General features: G+C 28.9%; 1 protein-coding gene across 6 annotated transcripts in view; it reads right to left on the reverse strand.

Moving 5' to 3' along the window:
- LOC107440995 (ubiquitin carboxyl-terminal hydrolase MINDY-1) overlaps positions 1-19,820 on the reverse strand; it is a 38,144-nt gene extending 18,324 nt beyond the window's left edge. For 2 of the 6 annotated variants that reach the window (XM_043051992.3, XM_043051989.3), the window contains exons 1-6: positions 19,497-19,819; positions 15,579-15,970; positions 4,505-4,651; positions 4,296-4,402; positions 1,976-2,166; positions 345-487 (exon numbers count right to left, since the gene is read on the reverse strand). In XM_043051992.3, the coding sequence (XP_042907926.1) occupies positions 345-487; positions 1,976-2,166; positions 4,296-4,402; positions 4,505-4,651; positions 15,579-15,854 (864 nt within the window). In that variant the 5' untranslated portion in view covers positions 15,855-15,970; positions 19,497-19,819. Of the gene's footprint in view, positions 1-344; positions 488-1,975; positions 2,167-4,295; positions 4,403-4,504; positions 4,652-15,578; positions 15,971-19,442 lie in introns of all 6 variants that reach the window. The other 4 variants (XM_043051991.2, XM_043051990.3, XM_043051993.2 and 1 more) reach the window with 4 other exon arrangements.
- Positions 19,821-20,489: the final 669 nt, after the last annotated feature.

Raw genomic sequence — 20,489 nt, forward strand, 5'->3', positions numbered from 1 at the left:
GCGGGCTCCTACTCAATTTAAAAATAAAATAAAAAATTTTAAAGACTTTTTAATGACTTTCAAAGACCTAAAATCAAATTTTTCAAGGACCTACTCAGAAATATAGCTAATATTCTAAAATACATGTCATCGTTTTAAAAGTGATTTTTTTCCCCAGCTAAACCAATTTTGCAAGTTTTTAATGACACATTAGTAAAAAAAGTAAATTAATAAAGACTTTCAAATTATTTTTTCAGCTAAATTTATTTTTTAATATTTTATCAATTGTAGTGTTATCGTTTTAAAAGTGATTTATTTTTCAGCTAAACCAAATATGTTAAAAAATTAAATCATTATTCACTTACATTGTGCTTAACTAAGGAGCTAAAATGATTGTTACGAAAGAGAACACACAATTCATCTTCTTTAAGTTTAGAAGTAAGTTCATAAAGGCCATGATATGTAAGTTGAGAGGCAGATTTTTCCAGGAAATGTTCAGCAACTAGAGCTAAAAGATAAAATTATTTTGACACATTTTATTTTTCAAAATCGGTATAAATTAGGTAGCATTAAACAACAAAAAGAAAAATAGTTATCAATTATGAAACTATACTCTATATTTAATGCCCATGTGTCACAAAAGTGACAGTTTTTAATTGACAATCATCTTTAATTTATGATGCTTGAAGGAAAAATACTAAAAACATCAGTGATTCTGGTAGACTTTAGAAACTACAGCCCCTTAGGAAATTGTGTCCTCCACTTCTGAATTCTTTTTTACTAAAAGCAGGTTCCTATTTAAAATATGAATTTTCTACCTCTTTATACATCGATTAAAATGCACACATAACTATTGATAGACAAAACAAAGAACTCCACAAAAGCATTTTATTTGAACAATCAAGGCTTTGAATTAGAACTGATCAAACACCTACATCAAGGAAAAGCAAAGATGTAATATGATACTCAGAATTATTCTTATAATTTTTCTCCTTCAGCTACTAATAAAGGAGAAAAAATACTTTTTTAAATAAATAGTTTGGCTATAACTTTGTTTACACACTACTATTTTGTGCTGCATAATTACGCATCCTCTGGGACACAAAAAAAAATTTTTTTTTGCGCCCTTCTACAATTGTTTGCTTATTTGACAAATTATAGCTTGTAAGTGAAATCACTGGACAGAAATGTTAATAAATTTTACATTTTCTGATAATTAAAAAAAAAAAAAAACACTTTTCTATTTAAAAATAAAAGTCTACTTTTAGTTTAATCTTCTTAAATATTTCATTAATTTGTTTCTGAACGAAATGAGAAATTTCTACTACTACACAAAAAAAAAATTCCTTTATTGCTATGAAAGGTGAACATTATTAAGAAAGATATATTGAGAAACAACATTAACATGTTAACTGCCGCATCACCTATAATTGGGTGACAGCAAAGTTTCTGATCGGGCCGCTTTACCTATATTCGGATGACAGCAAAGTTTCTCATCGGGTCGTGTCATCCATATTGGAGTTACACTTATTCGACTACTTTGCGAAGGATATTTTTAAGTATTTGAAAAGCTATTTCACAGGAAGTAACAAAACTATTAGATTTCTATAAAAGTAATAAAAAATTAGATTTATTAAGAATATTATTGTGAATCTCATAAAAGCGTCCTTGTTCACTGCTATTTGACTCACTAAGAAAAAAGTTTTTTATTTTTAAAATTTCAATAAATTAAGGTAAAGATTTTAAGTTATATTCCTTTTAACTCGGCAAAGATTCAAACTGATCGTGTAAAGTGGCGAGATGAGAAACAGATGCGAAGCAATGGACACAAATAACAGGCATGATACTATGTAAACAAATTGAGCGAGATATTATTCTTGTGACCACCAGAGACTTGCATTATTAAAATATCGGTGGGAGTACTGTAAAAGCGTGCGGCAGTCAACATGTTAAATAAGCTTGAATAATAAGCTGTAATTAATAAATATATACATACCTTCTGTTATTTGGTCTGGATCAGATGAAAATTTTAAATTTATTATTTTCTCAACCAGCTGGTTATAGCTACATTTCCCTACAGCCCTAACAATTTCTTCACTTTGAGGATCTATCAACCAACCATGGTATAGCGGTATCCTTAGCAAGTCAAAAATAATGCATTCTGATGTATATTCGAAATCACTGATTCTGAAATATGAAAAAAGAAAAATACTACAATAAAACTCAAAAATATTTGCTCTTTATATTTCATTATATCCAATACTCTCTTTATATACTCATTATATCCAATATAATTTTCTCAACTAATTTTACACTTCCCGCATGCATTCCAGGCTCTCTCATCAAGAACTTCTGAGGTTTTAGAAACTTATGATTTATGAGTGCATTGTTTTTGGAGATCAGCTTATTTGAAGAGACCAAAAAATAATAAAAAATCAAAGAGCAGTCCAAATATTTAGTGAGTGTTAATTCGCATAATTTTTAGGAACATTTTTCAAAGAAACACAAAAACACTCATTTCTTATCCAAAATTTTATGTAGTACTATATATAATTCACTGGGTAGTAAATGGTTAAAACTTTGTTTTTATTAATCTCAATTACTGCATTTGACTGTACAACTCAGAAAAAAAATTTCTAAAATCTAGTTCCATTTTAATGCAATCATAATTGAATACAAAAAATTAGTTTTTATGTTTTATAACAATAAACTTAATTTATAAATTATATCTTACAGTTTGCTTAAGAAACTTCAATAACTTTTTCAAGCTACATAAATAATTTTATTTCCTAGAAACTGATAGTTTTTGATAAAAGAAGAAATTGCTAATTAATATAGTTTAACACACATTCCATAATTTTTTTAATTCTTTCAATTTCTGATTTAATGCTTGCTCCAAATGATAGCGATGAAAACGATTAAGATTAACAAAAATATCTGAAGATATACCCACAACTGATCAAGACTTTGAAAGCATAAAAATTTTAAACATCTGTGAATGTAAACCATAAAGCAAGTTTTCAAACAATAGTAAGTATTGAAAGGAATATTGTTGAAAATGAATCTAAAAGGGAAAAAAAAAACAAGATTTCACATTTTTTCTAGTAATTCATCTCAAAAGTGTCACTGTTTGTAAAATATGCTTACATTTTTTTAACCCTGATTTCACATTATAATGATTTGTGCGCTCTTTAACGCTAATCCGATAGAAAACGTTAAATCGGGGTTCCACTGTACATATATGCAATGCTTCAGCTGAACTATATTAATTCTTTTTAAAAAGGCAGAATTACCATACATTCAAGTAAAAACACATTGAATTAGCATTCAGAAACATCGATAGTGCATAAAATTATTCACAGATTTGTAGTTAGTTTTAATTTAATGGTTACTCTTTGTCCAGTGAAAATTAGTATTGTAAAAATTTGATAAAAATATGATGCGCAAGACCCTGTGTCAAAATGTTTTTGAGCTATCTGTGACAAAACTCAAGCACTAATATCTTTCTGCAAGATACTTTTAATAACAAACATAGATGTTACTCATTTAAAATAACAAAAGCGCTGTGTTTACAACAAACAAAAGAAACTACTATAATTTTTTTAAAATTGAACACGCAATAATTTTTTATTCATATATTATGAGTGATATTCACGCATTTTGTTGCAGGGAAAACTCGCTATTTATTTCCGTCTTCGCATTATTCGTAAATAATAATCACAATAAAAAATGAAAATTATAAAATCTGCTGCCGGAAAAAAGATTGACAATGAAATCACGCAAACCGGACTCCTCAAGAAGGGATTACTCAAATTCGCGCTTTGTTTCGAAGATTAGGTTGTTATATAATATCATATAAAAAATATCAGATTTAAAAACTACGGAGAAATCAGTAGCAATAACTGCTAAAAATTCGACATAATCATTGCCTCAAAAAGTAAATACTCAAATGCACAATTTGAATTTTCCGTATTGTTTGAAATATATTGGGATAGTTAAAAACCATGTGAAATTAATACCAGTAACTGTAGAAAATTAAATCAAAACATTACATCAATTTGATATTATCAGCGTAAATTGAGCATATCAAAAAGTGATTATCTAAATACATGATTCAAATATTATGTGTAAATTTCTGTAGAAAAGTTTTAAATAAACAGAATGTGAAAATCAGTTTTAAATATACAGAATGTGAAAATCAGTTTTAAATATACAGAATGTGAAATGAATATTATACAAAAACTCAAAATGAAGTTGTTTTGCAAGGTAAAAATCCCAGTTTATTAAAAAGCTAATTAATTTTTGATCAAACTTACCCAGTAAATTTAACATTAACATCTAATCCAGTCTGAAGTTTAGGTAAAACTGCCATTGCATCATGCATATTCTGTTCAAAATTTAACTGAGTACCTTCAGGAATATTCTACAAAATGCAAAATTAAATTTTATATAATTCCAACCAATTGGTTTTTACAAGAAATTTTTTTTATAGATGAAAAGAAAACAAAAATTTATAATAACTTACAGTAGGGATGCTTTCCAAAATACAATTGCCGAGATATTCCATCAAATTTTCTGTTGAAACAAAATCCGCAAGTGAAGGAATTGTAATTCTGCCTTTCATAATTAGAACATTTGTAATAGCAATAAGAGGGCAGGGACCATTTTCATTCTAGAAAGAAAAAAAAAAGCATTCCTTAAATGTTTAAAACATAAGATGCTATATTAAATTTTCTAATTAATAATGATTGAAAGTTACACAATGGGTAAAGGGAAAAGCTAGTCTTAAATTTTAGGCCCAAGAGTCAAAAAAGGATACATCTTGCCTAGCACTATGTCAACATTAAAAATCTAGTTTACATTAAGAAGCACTTAGTATCTTTATTAAAGAATAAAATTGAAAAATTTTACTGCAAAACTATATGTGAATTATGAATTTCACGTCTTAAGAGCAAATATTGACTAATATGTAGTTGTGACCTATGTCAGTGTTTTCCCTAAGCGTTTTTAGAAGGGTGGTCTACCTTTTGATCCCTATAAATGCACCCTCTTTGCCCTTTTTGTAAAAGTAAGCCACCATCCTTTAAAAATACTGCCTTTTTACTCATATGTTAAAAAAAATTAATAACTCATTGTTTAAATAATAATTATGCACTGGTAAAATTATTTGTGTTTACAGGTTTAGTTCTGATTACTATTACAAATATTTACTTTAAGATTATTCTCAACTAGTTAAATTTCAAAAGTTTTTTTTTTTTTGAGGGGATATATTAATGAATTTTTTAAGTGATTTTAAATGTTAATTTTTAAAATACCTTTTTTAAAAAAATGCACCTTTAAATATTCATTTTTTCTTAATTTTCAGTTTAAATTATAGAAAAGAGCTTTCCAATTGTTTAGCAATTATTTTTTTTTTTTTACTTTTTTTGAAAAAATTTATGCTCAGACATAGTCTTTTAGCATGCCTTTAATTATTTTTTATTAACAACAATTTTTTTCGTATTTTGTTTGATAATGTGTTCAGAATTCCCTTTTTGAAATCTATACATAAACAGTATAAAAGGGTAATAGTATGGAGGGAACAGATAAAGCAATTTAAAAATTGTTGAAGATCAAATTCAGTACACAATATTACACAATTTGATAAAGTTTTATGGTGTTAAGTGAGTGCCCTTTAAAAATTCAAAGTGCCCTTTTCTATGAGAAAGCATCCTGCCCTTTTTTATTCCTAGGAAGAACTCTGCCAATGTTCAAATATATAGATGTGACCATGTTAACTTTTATCTATATGTATAAGATATAAATGTAGGTGAGTCACAATGAAGTGTCCCTAAACATTTTTGCATAGAAGTAATTTAGTGGATGATCCCTCAATTCACCTTTTAGCAGGGTTGGCAAGATTTTGCCGCAGGTGGAAAAAACCATGGTAAATACCGGTAAAAATCGTCCTGGCAAAAACAGGTTTTTGCCAAGCAAAGTGGCAAAAACCTATATTTTCCAAGATGAGAGGACAAAAAACACATTTTTGATACAAAATTATTCCTAAAATTGAAATATATACTATGAATATAAATATTTACAAAAAAATTAACAAAACTATTATTCCATAATTAAATGATAATGTATCATTTTAGTAGTTTAAAACATTATTGATTGGAAAATTTGTGATTATTCTCTTTTTTCCAGTGAAATGAACTTATTTTAAATTAATACAAATATAATTTAAAGCATAAAATATCTGTCAACATGTGTAGTTAATTATTGTACAAATAATAATTTTTTATAATAAATAATAGTATTATACAAATAATAATATTTATTTGTAAAAAAACATTTATTTTAGGATTCTAAAATGAAAAGAGATCAAAAACTTTCAATCTTTTAAAAATTATTACCCTTAGGTATATTAATTATTAATATGTTAAAAATAATTTTTTCATGTAATGTATCAAAATTATTATTCCTTATGATTGATTTAAATTTGTTTCAAGTATTTTGTAATAATATTTAATCAGCAATTTAGATAATTTGGTTTTTGCCGGTTTTTACCAGTTTTTGCCGGTTTTTACCACTGTCCTGGCAAAAACCCCTTTTTGCCGGCAAAAACCCCTTTTTGCCGGCAAAAACTCCAACCCTGCCTTTTACAAAATTTTATGAAGTTATTACCATTTTTTAAAAGGAAATTGACCTTTTTAGAAATCTGATAAAAGTTAGAAATCTGTATTTGTGAAACTGTAAAATTTCACCCTATTATTCAAGATTTGTTATTATTTGTTATATATTCAAGATTTGCTAGTTACTGAACCTGTTGAAAAAAATAAATAATAGCCATATGAAGACTGAATTTATCCCCATAAAAATTTATAATTCAATATGGTTAATTGAGTTTCTTTTTTATAAAATTATTGAATTCTTAAAAAGTTTGGAATTCCTATGTAAGATTATGTACCTGAACCCTGTATTTTAATTATTTAATGGTCCCTAAGTTTGAATTATCAAATTGAGCAATTTTCAACAGCATTATTAACTAAAAAAAAGGATGTTGGATCGAAAAACCAAATTTTTTGATTCTTAAAACTGATTATTTTAAAATCCACATTTGAATTCTTAGAAAATAGGATGCTCTGAAAAAATTAAAATCGGGAATACCAAGAGAAAAAGCAAAAAAATCAGAACAAAGAAGCACAATATATGATGAAAATCAGGACAACTACGCAATTAAGCTAGAAAAATGCTATTAAATATTATTCAATAACAATATAAGTAACTTTTTATCAATAACTAGTCATTTAAACAACAATTTAAATAAGTTGGGTGTACTATTATTAAATAGAGATTATTATTTAACAAAAACATTCATGACATTATTATTTATTACACTGAATTGATAAAGACGTGACGTAAATTATGCTGAAAAAGAACACATAAATAAATTTACAACACATATGTAAACTAATGAATAGTAAACAATTAAATTTTAAATAATTATTGAATTGTTGCTTTGATTCAAAAATCATTAAAGACACAAAAATGTAAAAGTTACATAACTGAGAATTTTATTACGAGAAAAAGCACATTGAAAATGTTCCAAACAAGAAACAAGTTTAATGAACGTGTAACACTTAATGTGTGTTCTTAAATCAACCACAGTGTGGACTTCTTTTTATTCAACTATCTTGGAAAATTTCTGTTGTAAAATATTATTCTTTTGTTTATTTTCAGCAAAATAATTATAAAAATATATTTATTTTTATAAACTTTCTTTAAAAAAAATAATAATATGTACGAGAATAAATCCATAAAGGAAATTTTTTGTGTTCGTTTTTTGAAAATCAATAATTATTGATTCTCAAAATTTGATCATTTGCCGATTTTTATGGACATATTTCATCCTAAGGACAGAAAAGTGGCTCACATGCCTATATTTCATTAGAGAAACTAATGTGAAGTAAACAACTAAACTAAACCAAAAACTGTTTTAAATATGTTAAAATGTCAACATGTTAATAATATCGAAATCCCATTCAGTATTGATTTGATGGTCATAATATCAAGTAATTGTATTTAGTTTAATTTTGCCTCATTGGTAAAATAGAATGAATAAAAAATAGCAAGTTCCAGTTTTTTTAACCATTTTGTTTTAAAACGCTATGCATTTTAGAAATTTCTAAAATTCTCCCAACTTTCTTTTGCAGTTTTAAAATTTTTAAACCCTTATAACTTGCAAACTAATTGATCTAGAGATAATTTATATTTCATGTTACTATGTTCATTCTTTAAATGGAATTTAATAAATTATGTAATATGGCTAAGTTATTATAACCAATGGTGTTGAGATACGCGGAATATTGCAATATTCACGGAGAAATCACTTGCCTTGCTTCTAGATTTTAGACCCGCCTCGGGTTGACAGAAAATCAGTATAAGGATAGAAAAGGCACTAAGATAAGAATACCAAAAAAATCAGAACATTTTGACCTAAAATCTTATTTTCGGAACAAGGTTAAAAAATCAGAAAAAATGGGATTTAATCAGAACAGTTGGCAACAATGAAAATTTATCTACTTTCTAGGTCAATTAGTTTTCATGCAAAAACTATTTAAAAATTAAAATAATTTACTTAAATAAAATAATTTATTTAAATAAATAAAATTATTTACTTAAATATAATAATTTACTTATTTGAATATAGGCATAATTCAGAAACAAATAGTTAAACAAAAATATAATATATCACCTAAAAATAATTGAAATCTGAACTGTTGCCCTAAAGAAATTTTAAAAAAAAAACTTTATAATTATTAGATTTGATATGGAATTACACAATAAAAAAAAGTTAGATTAATGGAGGAAAACTTGGTCAGGGGGTAAGGTAGGGGTGCACAACCTTTTTCAGTGAAGGGCCACATGCACAGCAGATTGACCAATGAAGGGCCGCATGCCAAAGTGTTTAGACCGACATATTGAAAGCAATTGTTGGTGGTGATTGTTATATAAACATCATTGTTTATATAACACTAAATTCTTTTTGTCGGTTAACCTTGTAATCTCTTTGCAGAAAATACAATACTTTAAAATGTTTAAAATTAGAAAATGCAAAGCTGATTACTTAAGAAGGAAAACAGAATTCGAAAATCAGAATCAATTTATCGGAAAAAATTTAGATAAATTGAAATAATTAAAAAACTATGGAAAAATTGAAATTTTTTTTATCACATTACAAAATACAAAAGTCCATTTAAACATAAATTTTAACGTTAATTTTTTTCTTCATAGAATTAAATTTCAAATAAATAAATATTCTAGTCATTAATATAAATTCAAGTTAAATACTTTGATTTAAAGAAAGTTTATAGGGTTAAAAATGATTAAAACTAAACCCCTTAAGTGGAAAATAAGACTTAGCATTTATTAAGGAATGTACTTTATCTTTCAGACATTTTTATTTTAAATTAATAATAAGAGGCTAAGAGAGGGAAGAAAAGAAAGAAGAAAACACATTAAATTTTAAGGAACTATATTCCTTAATAATAAAAAACTATTAAGATACTTGTTTACAACTTTTTATGACGAATATATTTTTAACATGACACTTACTATTTACAATTAATACACAATCAATTAACAATCAATAAAATTTACATTACTTTTCGAAACTTATCTTGATTAAATTTTTTATACAGTTAAAATGTAATGATTTACAAATCATTTCCCAGCATATAATCATAAATGATATAAAATGCTCCAAGAAGATAGAAAATGGTTTAAAAAATTTCTTAATGGTTACACTGTAATTTGCAAAATTTTTGAATATTGTGATAATTTTATATACTTGATCATGTGATATTTTTTGAGCCATTAAATGAAAATGTAATGATTGTATTTAAAGACTACTCTGTAATTTTGAACAGGCCAAATTCATTCTGGAAAACAGTCTTTCGACAAAAGCTGTTGTTGTGGGCAGTATTAAACTTAGAGCAAATAACATAATCAGTTTTGGAATTTGTCCTAGATGGTGTTCTTCCTTTCTGGGTTTTTAAATCGCGGACATACAAATAGCAGGGGTAGAAGTCCTCCTATATTTCCTATTTTTCCTATATTTTTATAAAAAGCTAAGAAAGCCTCCTATTTTTCCTTTATTTCCTATATGTTTCAAAGTTGGCCTATATTTTTTTCCCTCTAATATTTTTTTTACTATAGAAGACAATTTTCTAGATTTTTCTTTCCTCAGATAGTCATGATCATTTTGAAATTCACTTGTCCTCAATACTGCTTAATGACAATGGGTTAGTGAACACATAAATAGTGTTCTCCCCCCCTCCCTATCTCTTGTAGTTGTTTAACAAAAGTTTCAAGGTACAATGACTAAGTTAGTGTGTGGACTCCTATTGTTAGGGCCTGGTAGATTTGTGGAACAACACCCCTTTTGTCAATAAAGGGTGAAATAACAGAGAACCAATAGTAGCATGAATGGAATGTATCATAGAGTATTATTTATCAATGTCACTAAAAAAGTCAGAGGGGGGTTTTGTGGAAATTGCAGTTGTCTGTCAAACTCTTTCTTTCCTTATCTGCTGTATCTCTCCTCAATATCCATGGGTCACTCATTCTATTCAAAGATGAAGACACCTCAAGGTCAGTTTTTTTTCTATTCACCAGTTTTATTTTCTTCTATGGAAGTAACAGGAATTGCCCTAACTAATTTTGTCTCCTCCTCTTTTTGGGGGAGTTTTTCTGTCAACTTCCATTGGTTCATTCAGAGGAGTGAATATAACTTGTTACCTGATTGGACATTCATCACCCATTTTAAGTTACCCTTTGGAAGTAGTGAGTGTTGTCATTGACTACACAGAAAATTAGTTTTAGTGCTTTCTAAGCTTATACTACTTTCTATGACTTTTTTTTCTGAGTAGATGTCAAACTAAATTATTAAAAATAAACTATGTTAATATTTTGCTTCAAAATGTTAACTTTCAATTAGATTATTTAAGTTTTTATTTTATTATCTTTGATTAATTTGTTTTTATATTTATTTCATTTAATCTGTTTAATTTATAAGTACAATTAAAAGATGCCAAATCATTTGACACGATTTCGTGATGATTGGCTTGATTTAGAGGATAAAAATAATGGTAAAGTTAAAGACTGGCGCCAAAAAGGTAAAGATGAATATTCTGCCTACTGTACTGTTTGTCTGGCTACTATAAACATCAGCAATAGTGGCAAAATTCAGCTTTTGCAGCATTCAGGCACTAAAAAACATAAAAAGACTTTTAATGAGAAAAAGGATATTTCTCAAAAGCGTCTCGTAATTGCTGCTGGCAATAGTGTTTGTTTGGAGCCAGGATCCAGCTCTACTGAATCAAAAAAAGTATGGACTCTTACTTCTGAAGACAAAATATTGCGATCTGAAATTATATGGACAATCCATGTTGCCCTGAACAATTATTCCTTTTTATCGCAGGATGCTATAAAAGAAGTATTTTCATCTGTCTTTCCAGACTCAAATTTGTGCACTGGGATGACCTTATGTTCCACCAAAGTGTCTTATTCTATATCACATGGACTTGGTCCTTACTTTTTGAAGCAAATCACCAACGAATTCAAGAGAGAAAAACCTTATTACTCATTAATGTTTGATGAGACCCTTAATGAGCAAAACTTGAAACAACTTGATGTGCACATTCGATATTGGTGCTCTTGTGATGGTGGTATATCCGAGAGATACTTGGGTTCAGAACTGTTGGGGCATGCAACTGCTCTCAACATTTTTAATGCAATAAAATCAATTCTAAATTCTTGTGAAATAGATTTAAAGCATATAGTGATGCTTGGGTCTGATGGGCCGAATGTTAATAAATGTGTTTTTCAACTATTCGACAAAGAAGTTACAGAGATTAGGAAGTATGGATTAATAAATGTGGGTACATGTAATTTACATGTTATTCATAATGCCTTTGGAAAAGGTTTAGCTATTGAAGAATTTGGGAATATTATTGATTTTTTGGAAAACATTTATTCATGGTTTTCTAAATTTCTTTCCAGGAAAGAGGATCTCCAAAAAGAAATTGATCATTTTGGTTGTGAATATTCTAAAGTGTTGAGATATGTGAGCAACAGATTCTGTTGTTACTGTCTGCGAAAGAATCCTGCATTTTTGCTTCCTTTAAAGGAGTATTTTATAGAAGATCTACCTAAACAGAAAAGTAGTTTGGTAAAGCTTTATAAATTTCCAAGCATTAAAAAAGTTTTAGAAGATCCTTTATTATCAGCTTATTTGCATTTCCTTATGAGTGTTGGATCAATTTTTGATAATATTTTAAAGCTATTACAACAAAAAAACTCATTGATTCACACTTTATACAATGAGTTATGTGATTTGATAATAAAAATCATGCGACGCTTTATTAAAGAAGAAGTTTTGAAAAACAAAAGTGGCGACAAATTACTTGAGGTAGATTTGAACAAAGATGCCTTGACCTTAAAAAAGATCGATGTGGGCAATAATGTTCGTAAGGTACTTAACTTGGTAAAAAGTGAAGAAAAGGAGTTATTTCTATTTAATGCTAAGAAATTTTATGTTATAATAACTGAATACCTCCTCCAGAAATTGCCTTTGAAAAATAAACTGTTACAAATTTTACACCCTATTGTGAAGAAAGAACCTGTAGTGAATATTTTGCCTACAATCAGAAGATTGTGTAACATGCTACCCCACATCGTACCACAGAACTGTGTTGATAAACTGACTAACGAGTGGCATTTGTATGCAAATGAAGATGTTCCCGAGGAAACTGAAAACATTCCCATTGACAAGTATTGGAACAATGTGTTTGTTCTTAAAGATGGTAATGGTAATCTAAAATATCCCTTTTTAACTAAACTTGTGAAGGCAGTCCTGTCTGTTTCTCATGGGCAAGCCTCTGTGGAACGTGGCTTTTCAATTAGCAAACGAATGATGACAAATGAAAGGTCAAGAATGAATTTAAACACGCTAGTAGGCTTAAGACTTATAAAAGATTCAGTTAGAAAAGATGCTTCTTGTGTGGAAATAACAAAAGAGATGATCCAGTTCTACAAAGAAGCCCACAGCAAATATAAGGCAGTAAAAGAAAAGGAAAAGCTCAAAAACCTCAAGGAAAAAAGTTTAGAGCCTAAGCCCAGTACTTCTATAAAAAAATCAACTGAGGAGAAATTGAAAGGTTTTAAGGAAAATGTTTATTCAGCTCAGGCTATGATTGAAGAAGGAAACCAGAGTCTAAAACAAGGACTCAAACGGAAATCTATGGCTGATATTGAGGCTGGACAAGCACTTATTGATGCTGGCAACAAAAAGTTAAAGACTTTGCAGAATGATAAATGAATATAAAAACAATGCTGCATAATTTTTGAAATAATTTAATGTAATAGAGAGGAGTAAATAAAATGTTAATTATTGAAAAAGTCATTAGTTTGATAAAGTCAATTTTTTTATGTGATTTTTAATTTTTAAAGCAATAATAAGGTATGTTTGATTTTATTGTCACCATTCAGCTGCGGAAAATTGTTTATATAATTTTTTTTATCAAATTTTTATAGTGTTAAATAATTAAGTTTTACAGTTATTCATATATGATCCGTACTTTTCAATTTAATTTAGATCTTTTTTGCCCTGCTTTTTATTCCAGAAAATCCTATATTTTTTTTCTAGAAAATCCTATATTTTTTTCAAAACAATCCTATTTTTTTCTCATTGGTCACTTCTACCCCTGAAATAGCGATATGTTATTTTTTAATTGCTTGAATACGAATTGCCATGTGTGATTTTTAAATTGCGTAAATAATAAACTCGATGCTTGTTTTTCAAATCGCGTGAATACGAATCGTGTGGCTTTTAAATTGCGAAAGGACTACTCACAACACTTGATTTTTAAAATGCATGAATATGAATCGCGATATATGGTTTTTAAAACGCGTGCGAGAAAAGTAGCAACGGATGATATTTTAAACGCCAGAACACGAATCGCGATATGTGATTTTAAATCCCGTAAATACGAAACGCGATGGATTATTTTTAAATCTCGTTAATGTTAATACGAAATGCAATGCGCAATTTTCAGATAGCGTAAATACAAATTACGATGTATGACTTTTAAATTACATCTGACAACAAAAAGAATAGGTTCGATGTGTGTTGTTAAACTTGCACGTGTTCATGGAACTACAGAATTATGCCGTTTTTTGAATTATTTATTTATTTTTTTTGCAAAACGGACCGCGTTTAAACATATCTCGGTTTTTTTTTCCTGGGAAGGTGTTGATTTGGCTAAGATACGTAATTACTTTTTAAGTTACGAAAAAAAATTAAAGCTGAATCGAATTTCACGAGTTGTAATATTGTGTGAAAATATCAGGTATATTCTAAATCACAAATAAAAATGCAGCAATAACGGGAAAGAAGAAAAAACACTTTCGAAAAACCTCTTAAAAAATTCGTGTTAAAATCGGTACAACGCAAATGATAAAATCGGCACAAACAGAGCACGTAAAAAATAATTATTTTAATGCGCAATTCAAAACTCGCTTGCTGTCAAAGTATTAAAAATATCATAATCTTTTTAAATCACGGGGAAAACGTAATAACTACTAAAACAATAACCAAAATACTTTAATATTTCAGATGAAATTGGAGTAAATAAAGTCCATCAAAATTTTATGTAATTTAAATGCGAGATTTGAAATTAAAATGTCGCAATAGCGTATAAAAAATATCGGTACTTTCAAAACCTTGTAGAAATGTGTAGCAATAATTTCTAAAATAACGATTGTAAAATAATTTGATTCGCGATAAAATCGTTACAAATAAGCCATGTCAAAAAATGGTTTCTAAATGAGCGATTCTTTACTCGCGATTCGTAATAATATCATGCTAAAATATCGAAGTTTTAAAAACCGGGCGGAAATGTGCAGCAATAACTGTTGAAGATAGGATCTAAAGTCATTTAGATTTTCCATGAAGTTTGCACAAATAAAGCGTTTCATAACTTTCAAAAATCGCTATTTCAGAAACTACTTGAAAATGGGTAGCAATAACTACCGAAAAGTCATTGGAATCGGCACATACGAAAAGCGTCAAAAGTGGTAATTAAAATTCGTAAATCGTAATAATGATGTATTAAAAATATTGGGATTTTTAAAACTATGCTGAAATCCGTAGCGTTAACCATCGAAAAACTACATTGATTGAGATTGGGTGCGTCAAAAACTTAAAACTGTAAATTTAAATTACCGAATTTTTTTTATTATTTTTCAAAAACAAATATTAATTATTTTTTTTTTCATTTTGTTCAGATTGCGGCCGCGGGCCGCACATCGAGGGTTGGCGGGCCGCAGGTTGAGCACCCCTAGGGTAAGGCGACCGAAGCTGACAATTTAATATATATACATATATAAATAATCTTTAAAATATGAAAACAAAAATAAAGATACATTCATATTTATTGTGTTATTTTACACTGAACCTTAAAAAAATTTCCATATATAGATTAGGCTGAAAGAAGAAATTTACTACAAGTTATGCTTTTAGTTGCAATTCCTTAAGTAACAAAATAGCATAATACCTGTGTTATAATTGGACTCTTCACTCCATTTCGAGAAATCCATTTCACTTGATATATAAAGTCATTACTATCAGATATTTTATCTTTAACAGGACTAGCAGTTTCCATATTTGATTTACTTTCAATTGAGGAGGAAGACATTTTTGAATCAGAAACATCAGTTAATGTAGGACACTGTCCTTTTTCACAGGGAATTTCGGTTGATTCATCCTGAGTTGTCATTTCTGAATCACCTTCATCCATACTGGACATTTGCTCTTCAACTGTTGCAGCCATAATAAATTCAAATTGCCTTCGCAACTTCACAAAATAAAGTTCTTATCAAAGCTCAATTTTAGATCAGAAAATAGTTGATATAGAGGTATCACATACTAAGTAGTTGGGCACAACCACTAGTAAAGAAAAACATCAATGAGATTCAACAAAACAAAATTAAACATATAGAGAAGCTAAAATAAAATGAAATTCGTTTTAAATTCCTTCATATTTTTTAGCCACTAATTTCAAAATTTATAATAAATGCAATTGGTGTTAAATCCTTTACGGCAGCAATTTTTATTGAATTAAATGTAAATTTTAATACTTTTAACTCCAATACTTACTTAATACTTAACTAAATCTTAATACTTTTAACACCTTTCGAGTAAGTTTTGTACTTTTAAAATTAAATTGGATTAGATTTTTAGTGCTAAAATTTTTCTAAAGCTAATATATGCATACATGTTTTATAATTAATTTGAAATAACCAATAATTTATGTATTTGATCCATCAATTTAGCACCTTAACGATTTCAGAAAGGGTGAAAAGGCAGAGTTATCTACATGTAAATATTCCCAAATATTCAGCTTATTATATAAAAAAAACACTATCTTATTTAAAACTAGTTGAATATCCGTTCTTCATACAGGATGAAGTAAAAATAAATATAATCAATAAATTGGTATTAACTAGACGAATTCATTAACAAAACTAAATTATATATGCAAACACAATTAATAAATCTAAAATTATTTAAATTTTTTAATTTATTCGGGGGACTGTCCAGGCCAAATTTACTACCGTTTAGTGGTATCTTCTCAAATTCAACTTTAGAGGAAAAACGGTTGTTTCACAAAATACTTTTTCTTAACATTTTATTTTTGTAACCTATAAGAAACGATAAATCCATATTTTTGTGTTGATCTTTTAATATAATTTTTAATTTTCCGCAAATTATGTCTAAATTTTCACAAAATAGATACCTCTCAGAAAAACCTAGACAGACCCCTGTTATTATTTGTTACCATTGTCCAATCGTGTACATGAAGTTTGGGGGACATTCAAGCATCCTTGGAAAACTTTTTTGCCGAATTAAAAATATCACTTCATAAAATATTTCTTTACACAAAAAAATTGAAATGCAAAATTATCAGGATAGATTTTTGTATTGTGACCTGTGGCTGAATAACCGCCAAGTCTTGGCAACTTCTGGGCAGCAGCTCGCGAAAAACTAAGAAAAAACTTCCCATGAAGGGACCAACTTGAAGGGTATAAATCGTTGCCACCATCCCATAAGCAAAATATTTTCAAATTTTCTACAACAGTACTTATTAATTTATACAAGGCGCATCCAGAAAGTAAGTTTCCCTAATTTATATTTAAAAAAAAGAACTCACACTTTCAGGAACATATTTATTGGCACTAAGTACAGCAATGTTTCAGCTATTTTTCAACATAGCCATCTGCAGAATTGAGACACTTGTCGTATCGTGGAATAAACTTTTTTATCCTTCTGTCGTAAAACCCTGCCACCTGTGATCTGAACCAACGTGTGACAGACGTCTTCAACTCTTCGTCGTTGCCAAAACGCTCACCAGAGGACAGGAATTTCTTGAGGTGCAAAAAAACTTAAAAATCACTGGGAACAATATATGGGCTGTAGGGTGGATGATGAAACAACTCCCAGCAAAATTCCGTCAAAACAGCTGTAGTGCGTCATCCCGTATATGGACAAGCATTGTCATGGAGGAGCACAACACCTGCAGTAAACATTCCACGACTCTTGTTTTGAATGGCAAGTCACAATTTCTGAAGTGTTTCACAGTAACGGTAGACACCTGTTACACGCTAGTTCCATTCACAGAGGGCAGAGTTCTACGACAGATGGATACAAAAGTCGATCCCACGATATGACAAGTGACTCAATTCTGGTGGTGGCTATGTTGAAAAATATCTTAAACATTGATATACTTGTTGCCAATAAATATGATCCTGAAAGTGTGAGTTCCTTTTTTTTAAAAATTCGGGAAACTTACTTTCTGGATGCGCCTCATACAAATGTTCTACAAGCATTTCACAGCGAAAAAAAACTTTACGTTAAAATACTATATTTTCATTTATTAAAATACAGGATCATACACTACACTATTTTTGAAACCAAGGCAAACATTCTTGATTTGTTACTTTTTCAATCACTTTTGAAGTACAAAATTTTGTTAATGACGATGAATTATTAATAAAATGCCTATGATATGAAGGTCCGAAGATTAAAATAAAGGCTGCCTTAAAAATCTTTTGAAGGGACAAGTGCCCAGATGATGCACCATTTGCAAACACAAACATTCACTGGTCTGTTGTTCCAACAAATTCTTCATCTCCATCGAAAGCATTTGGTCTTTTAGAAACAATCCTGTCAATCGTAGATCCCCACGATTCACAAATTGCTTCTGAAATTGGAATGGAAAATATAAAAGTCATAAACTTCAGGAAATTGGAAATCTCTGAATTTAATTCATATACGGATTGCTTTAGAAGCTCTCTCGATAAAAATGGTGATCGATTTCTCCTGCTGTCTGCTAAAAACTGATACATCCATTTTAAAAAAATGTTATAGCCAAAAGCTAATTCATTAATTTCCTCCTCAGAATGGCAAAGATATGAGAGAGGGAGATTACTGATAAATGCGCTGAAATTTGTACAGGGTGTCAAATGTTCCTCTTCTAAAGCAATATCATTCCTGGGAAACAGCAAGTGGTCAAAGCTAAAGAGAATTATTATTCGTTTAATGACAATATTAACGTTTTCCTCTTTCAATATCAATGTTTTCCTTATTCTGCAAGACTAACAGAGGCAGGTGGGCGGGGTTCAAAGGAAAACGCTGTCACTCATTCAGGATACAAATTGTTCTATAGGACTTCGTTTGTTCTGCGACGTACGTCATAGTTTTAGGCACTTTTTGCTTCTGGGGCCACCATCAGGTTTTTTTTTTTTCAATTTAAAATTGATTTGGAGTTTGGCAATTGTAGTTAGCGAGACAGATCCCATTACGGAAATATCCCCATTACCTCTCCTAAAAAAATTTTTTACTTGACAATTGTTTAAAAGACGTAAAGCTGTCAGTGAATCTGTTTGGTCTGAAGCAGGCAATTACTTGCTCAAGTTCAATAACGTCACTTTAATGTACAGGAGTGGCAAGCTGATTTCTTTATTTTTTCTAATGTGCCATTATTTACTTTATCTTAAAATTAGATTTGCGGATCAGGAGGCTAAAATTGCCCCTTAAACCTACTATCCAAATTTCAGGAAGCTAACAAAAACGGTTCAAGAAATTTAAAAGATAACTAAATGTTCTAGTTTGAAGTGACAGTCAATTAAAACAGAAAGAATTTAAAATATGAGTTGCAATTTAAAGCATAGAAACACAAATAAGAACTTATCATGATCAAGTAATTTAGCAAGCAGTTAACACAAAAATTAAACTTAAGGGAAGAACAGTAATTTATAGGAGTTGAAGAAAAATATTGTTTACAAAGTAAAAGCAAATTGAAGGAATTATTTGATGTAAGAATATAACTATCTTAATTTCGATATTTTGAAAGACATACCATTTACTAAAAATAAAACAAATAATTCATTTTAATGTGTATAACTGTGCTTACAATTGAAGGTTTTCTTCGTTTGAAGGAGAAAACACGCACATAACAAGACTTATTGTTTATTCTAACACACTTAGCATCTTATTTCTAGATTAACAGATGGTTTCGAAACACACCCACGTATAAACTATTCTGACAAGAAAATAATCGAAATAGCTATATTTATATGGTAGAATGCAGTAAAACAAAAAAGCTAAGCTTAATGATTAAAAACTTTGACTACGACACGACAAAAATTTAAAAGAATTTCAATTAGACGTTTAAATACTTTTACATCATAAACATAAATATTTCACGACAGTTACGGATAGAAGTTAAAGTTATTGCAGTAAATATAAATGCATATATTTCCATTAACTGTATAAGGGTTATTTTTACTTCGACTAAATCATTTGGATTACAAAGTTCGCACCAATCAGATTCTTAAGTCCTATTTTCTCAATGGGATACTTGCAAGTGACGTAATATAGATATCTCGATCCTGATTGGTTCCTTTCCATTCTATTTTGAGAGAGCCAAGCACGCTAAAGTATCAATTCTCTAAAGTGACATATTCTACATTCTTTCATAAAAATTCTTTTCATATTTCATATTTAACACAATGACAAGCACGAAGCCATGTAGAACATAAAAAAAACTAATAAGGCATCTAATTTGCCAGGCACACAAAACAAAAATATAAATTACAATAAAATTCTTAAATGAATTATAAACCTAAGTAAAGTAAAAGTTAAGAAATGACGTAGACGAGAAAGAACTATGTTTTAACCAATTGAATGAGCGATACGGCACTCTATTTAATTAACTTTTTAACTTACTTGGAGAGATTTAACTTACATTAGCACGTAATTTTGTTTATAAATGACACATTCCATATTCTTTCAAAAAGATTTCAATTCTTTCCCAATATATTTCTTACTTAACACAAAGACAAGCACGAAGCTATTTTAGAGCATAAAACTAATTATGTATCAAAGTTGCCAGGTACACAAAACA

The sequence above is a fragment of the Parasteatoda tepidariorum genome, chromosome 4 (assembly GCF_982258835.1).
Source record: "Parasteatoda tepidariorum strain Cologne lab strain chromosome 4, Ptep-v5.0, whole genome shotgun sequence".
NCBI classification, from domain to species: domain Eukaryota; kingdom Metazoa; phylum Arthropoda; class Arachnida; order Araneae; family Theridiidae; genus Parasteatoda; species Parasteatoda tepidariorum.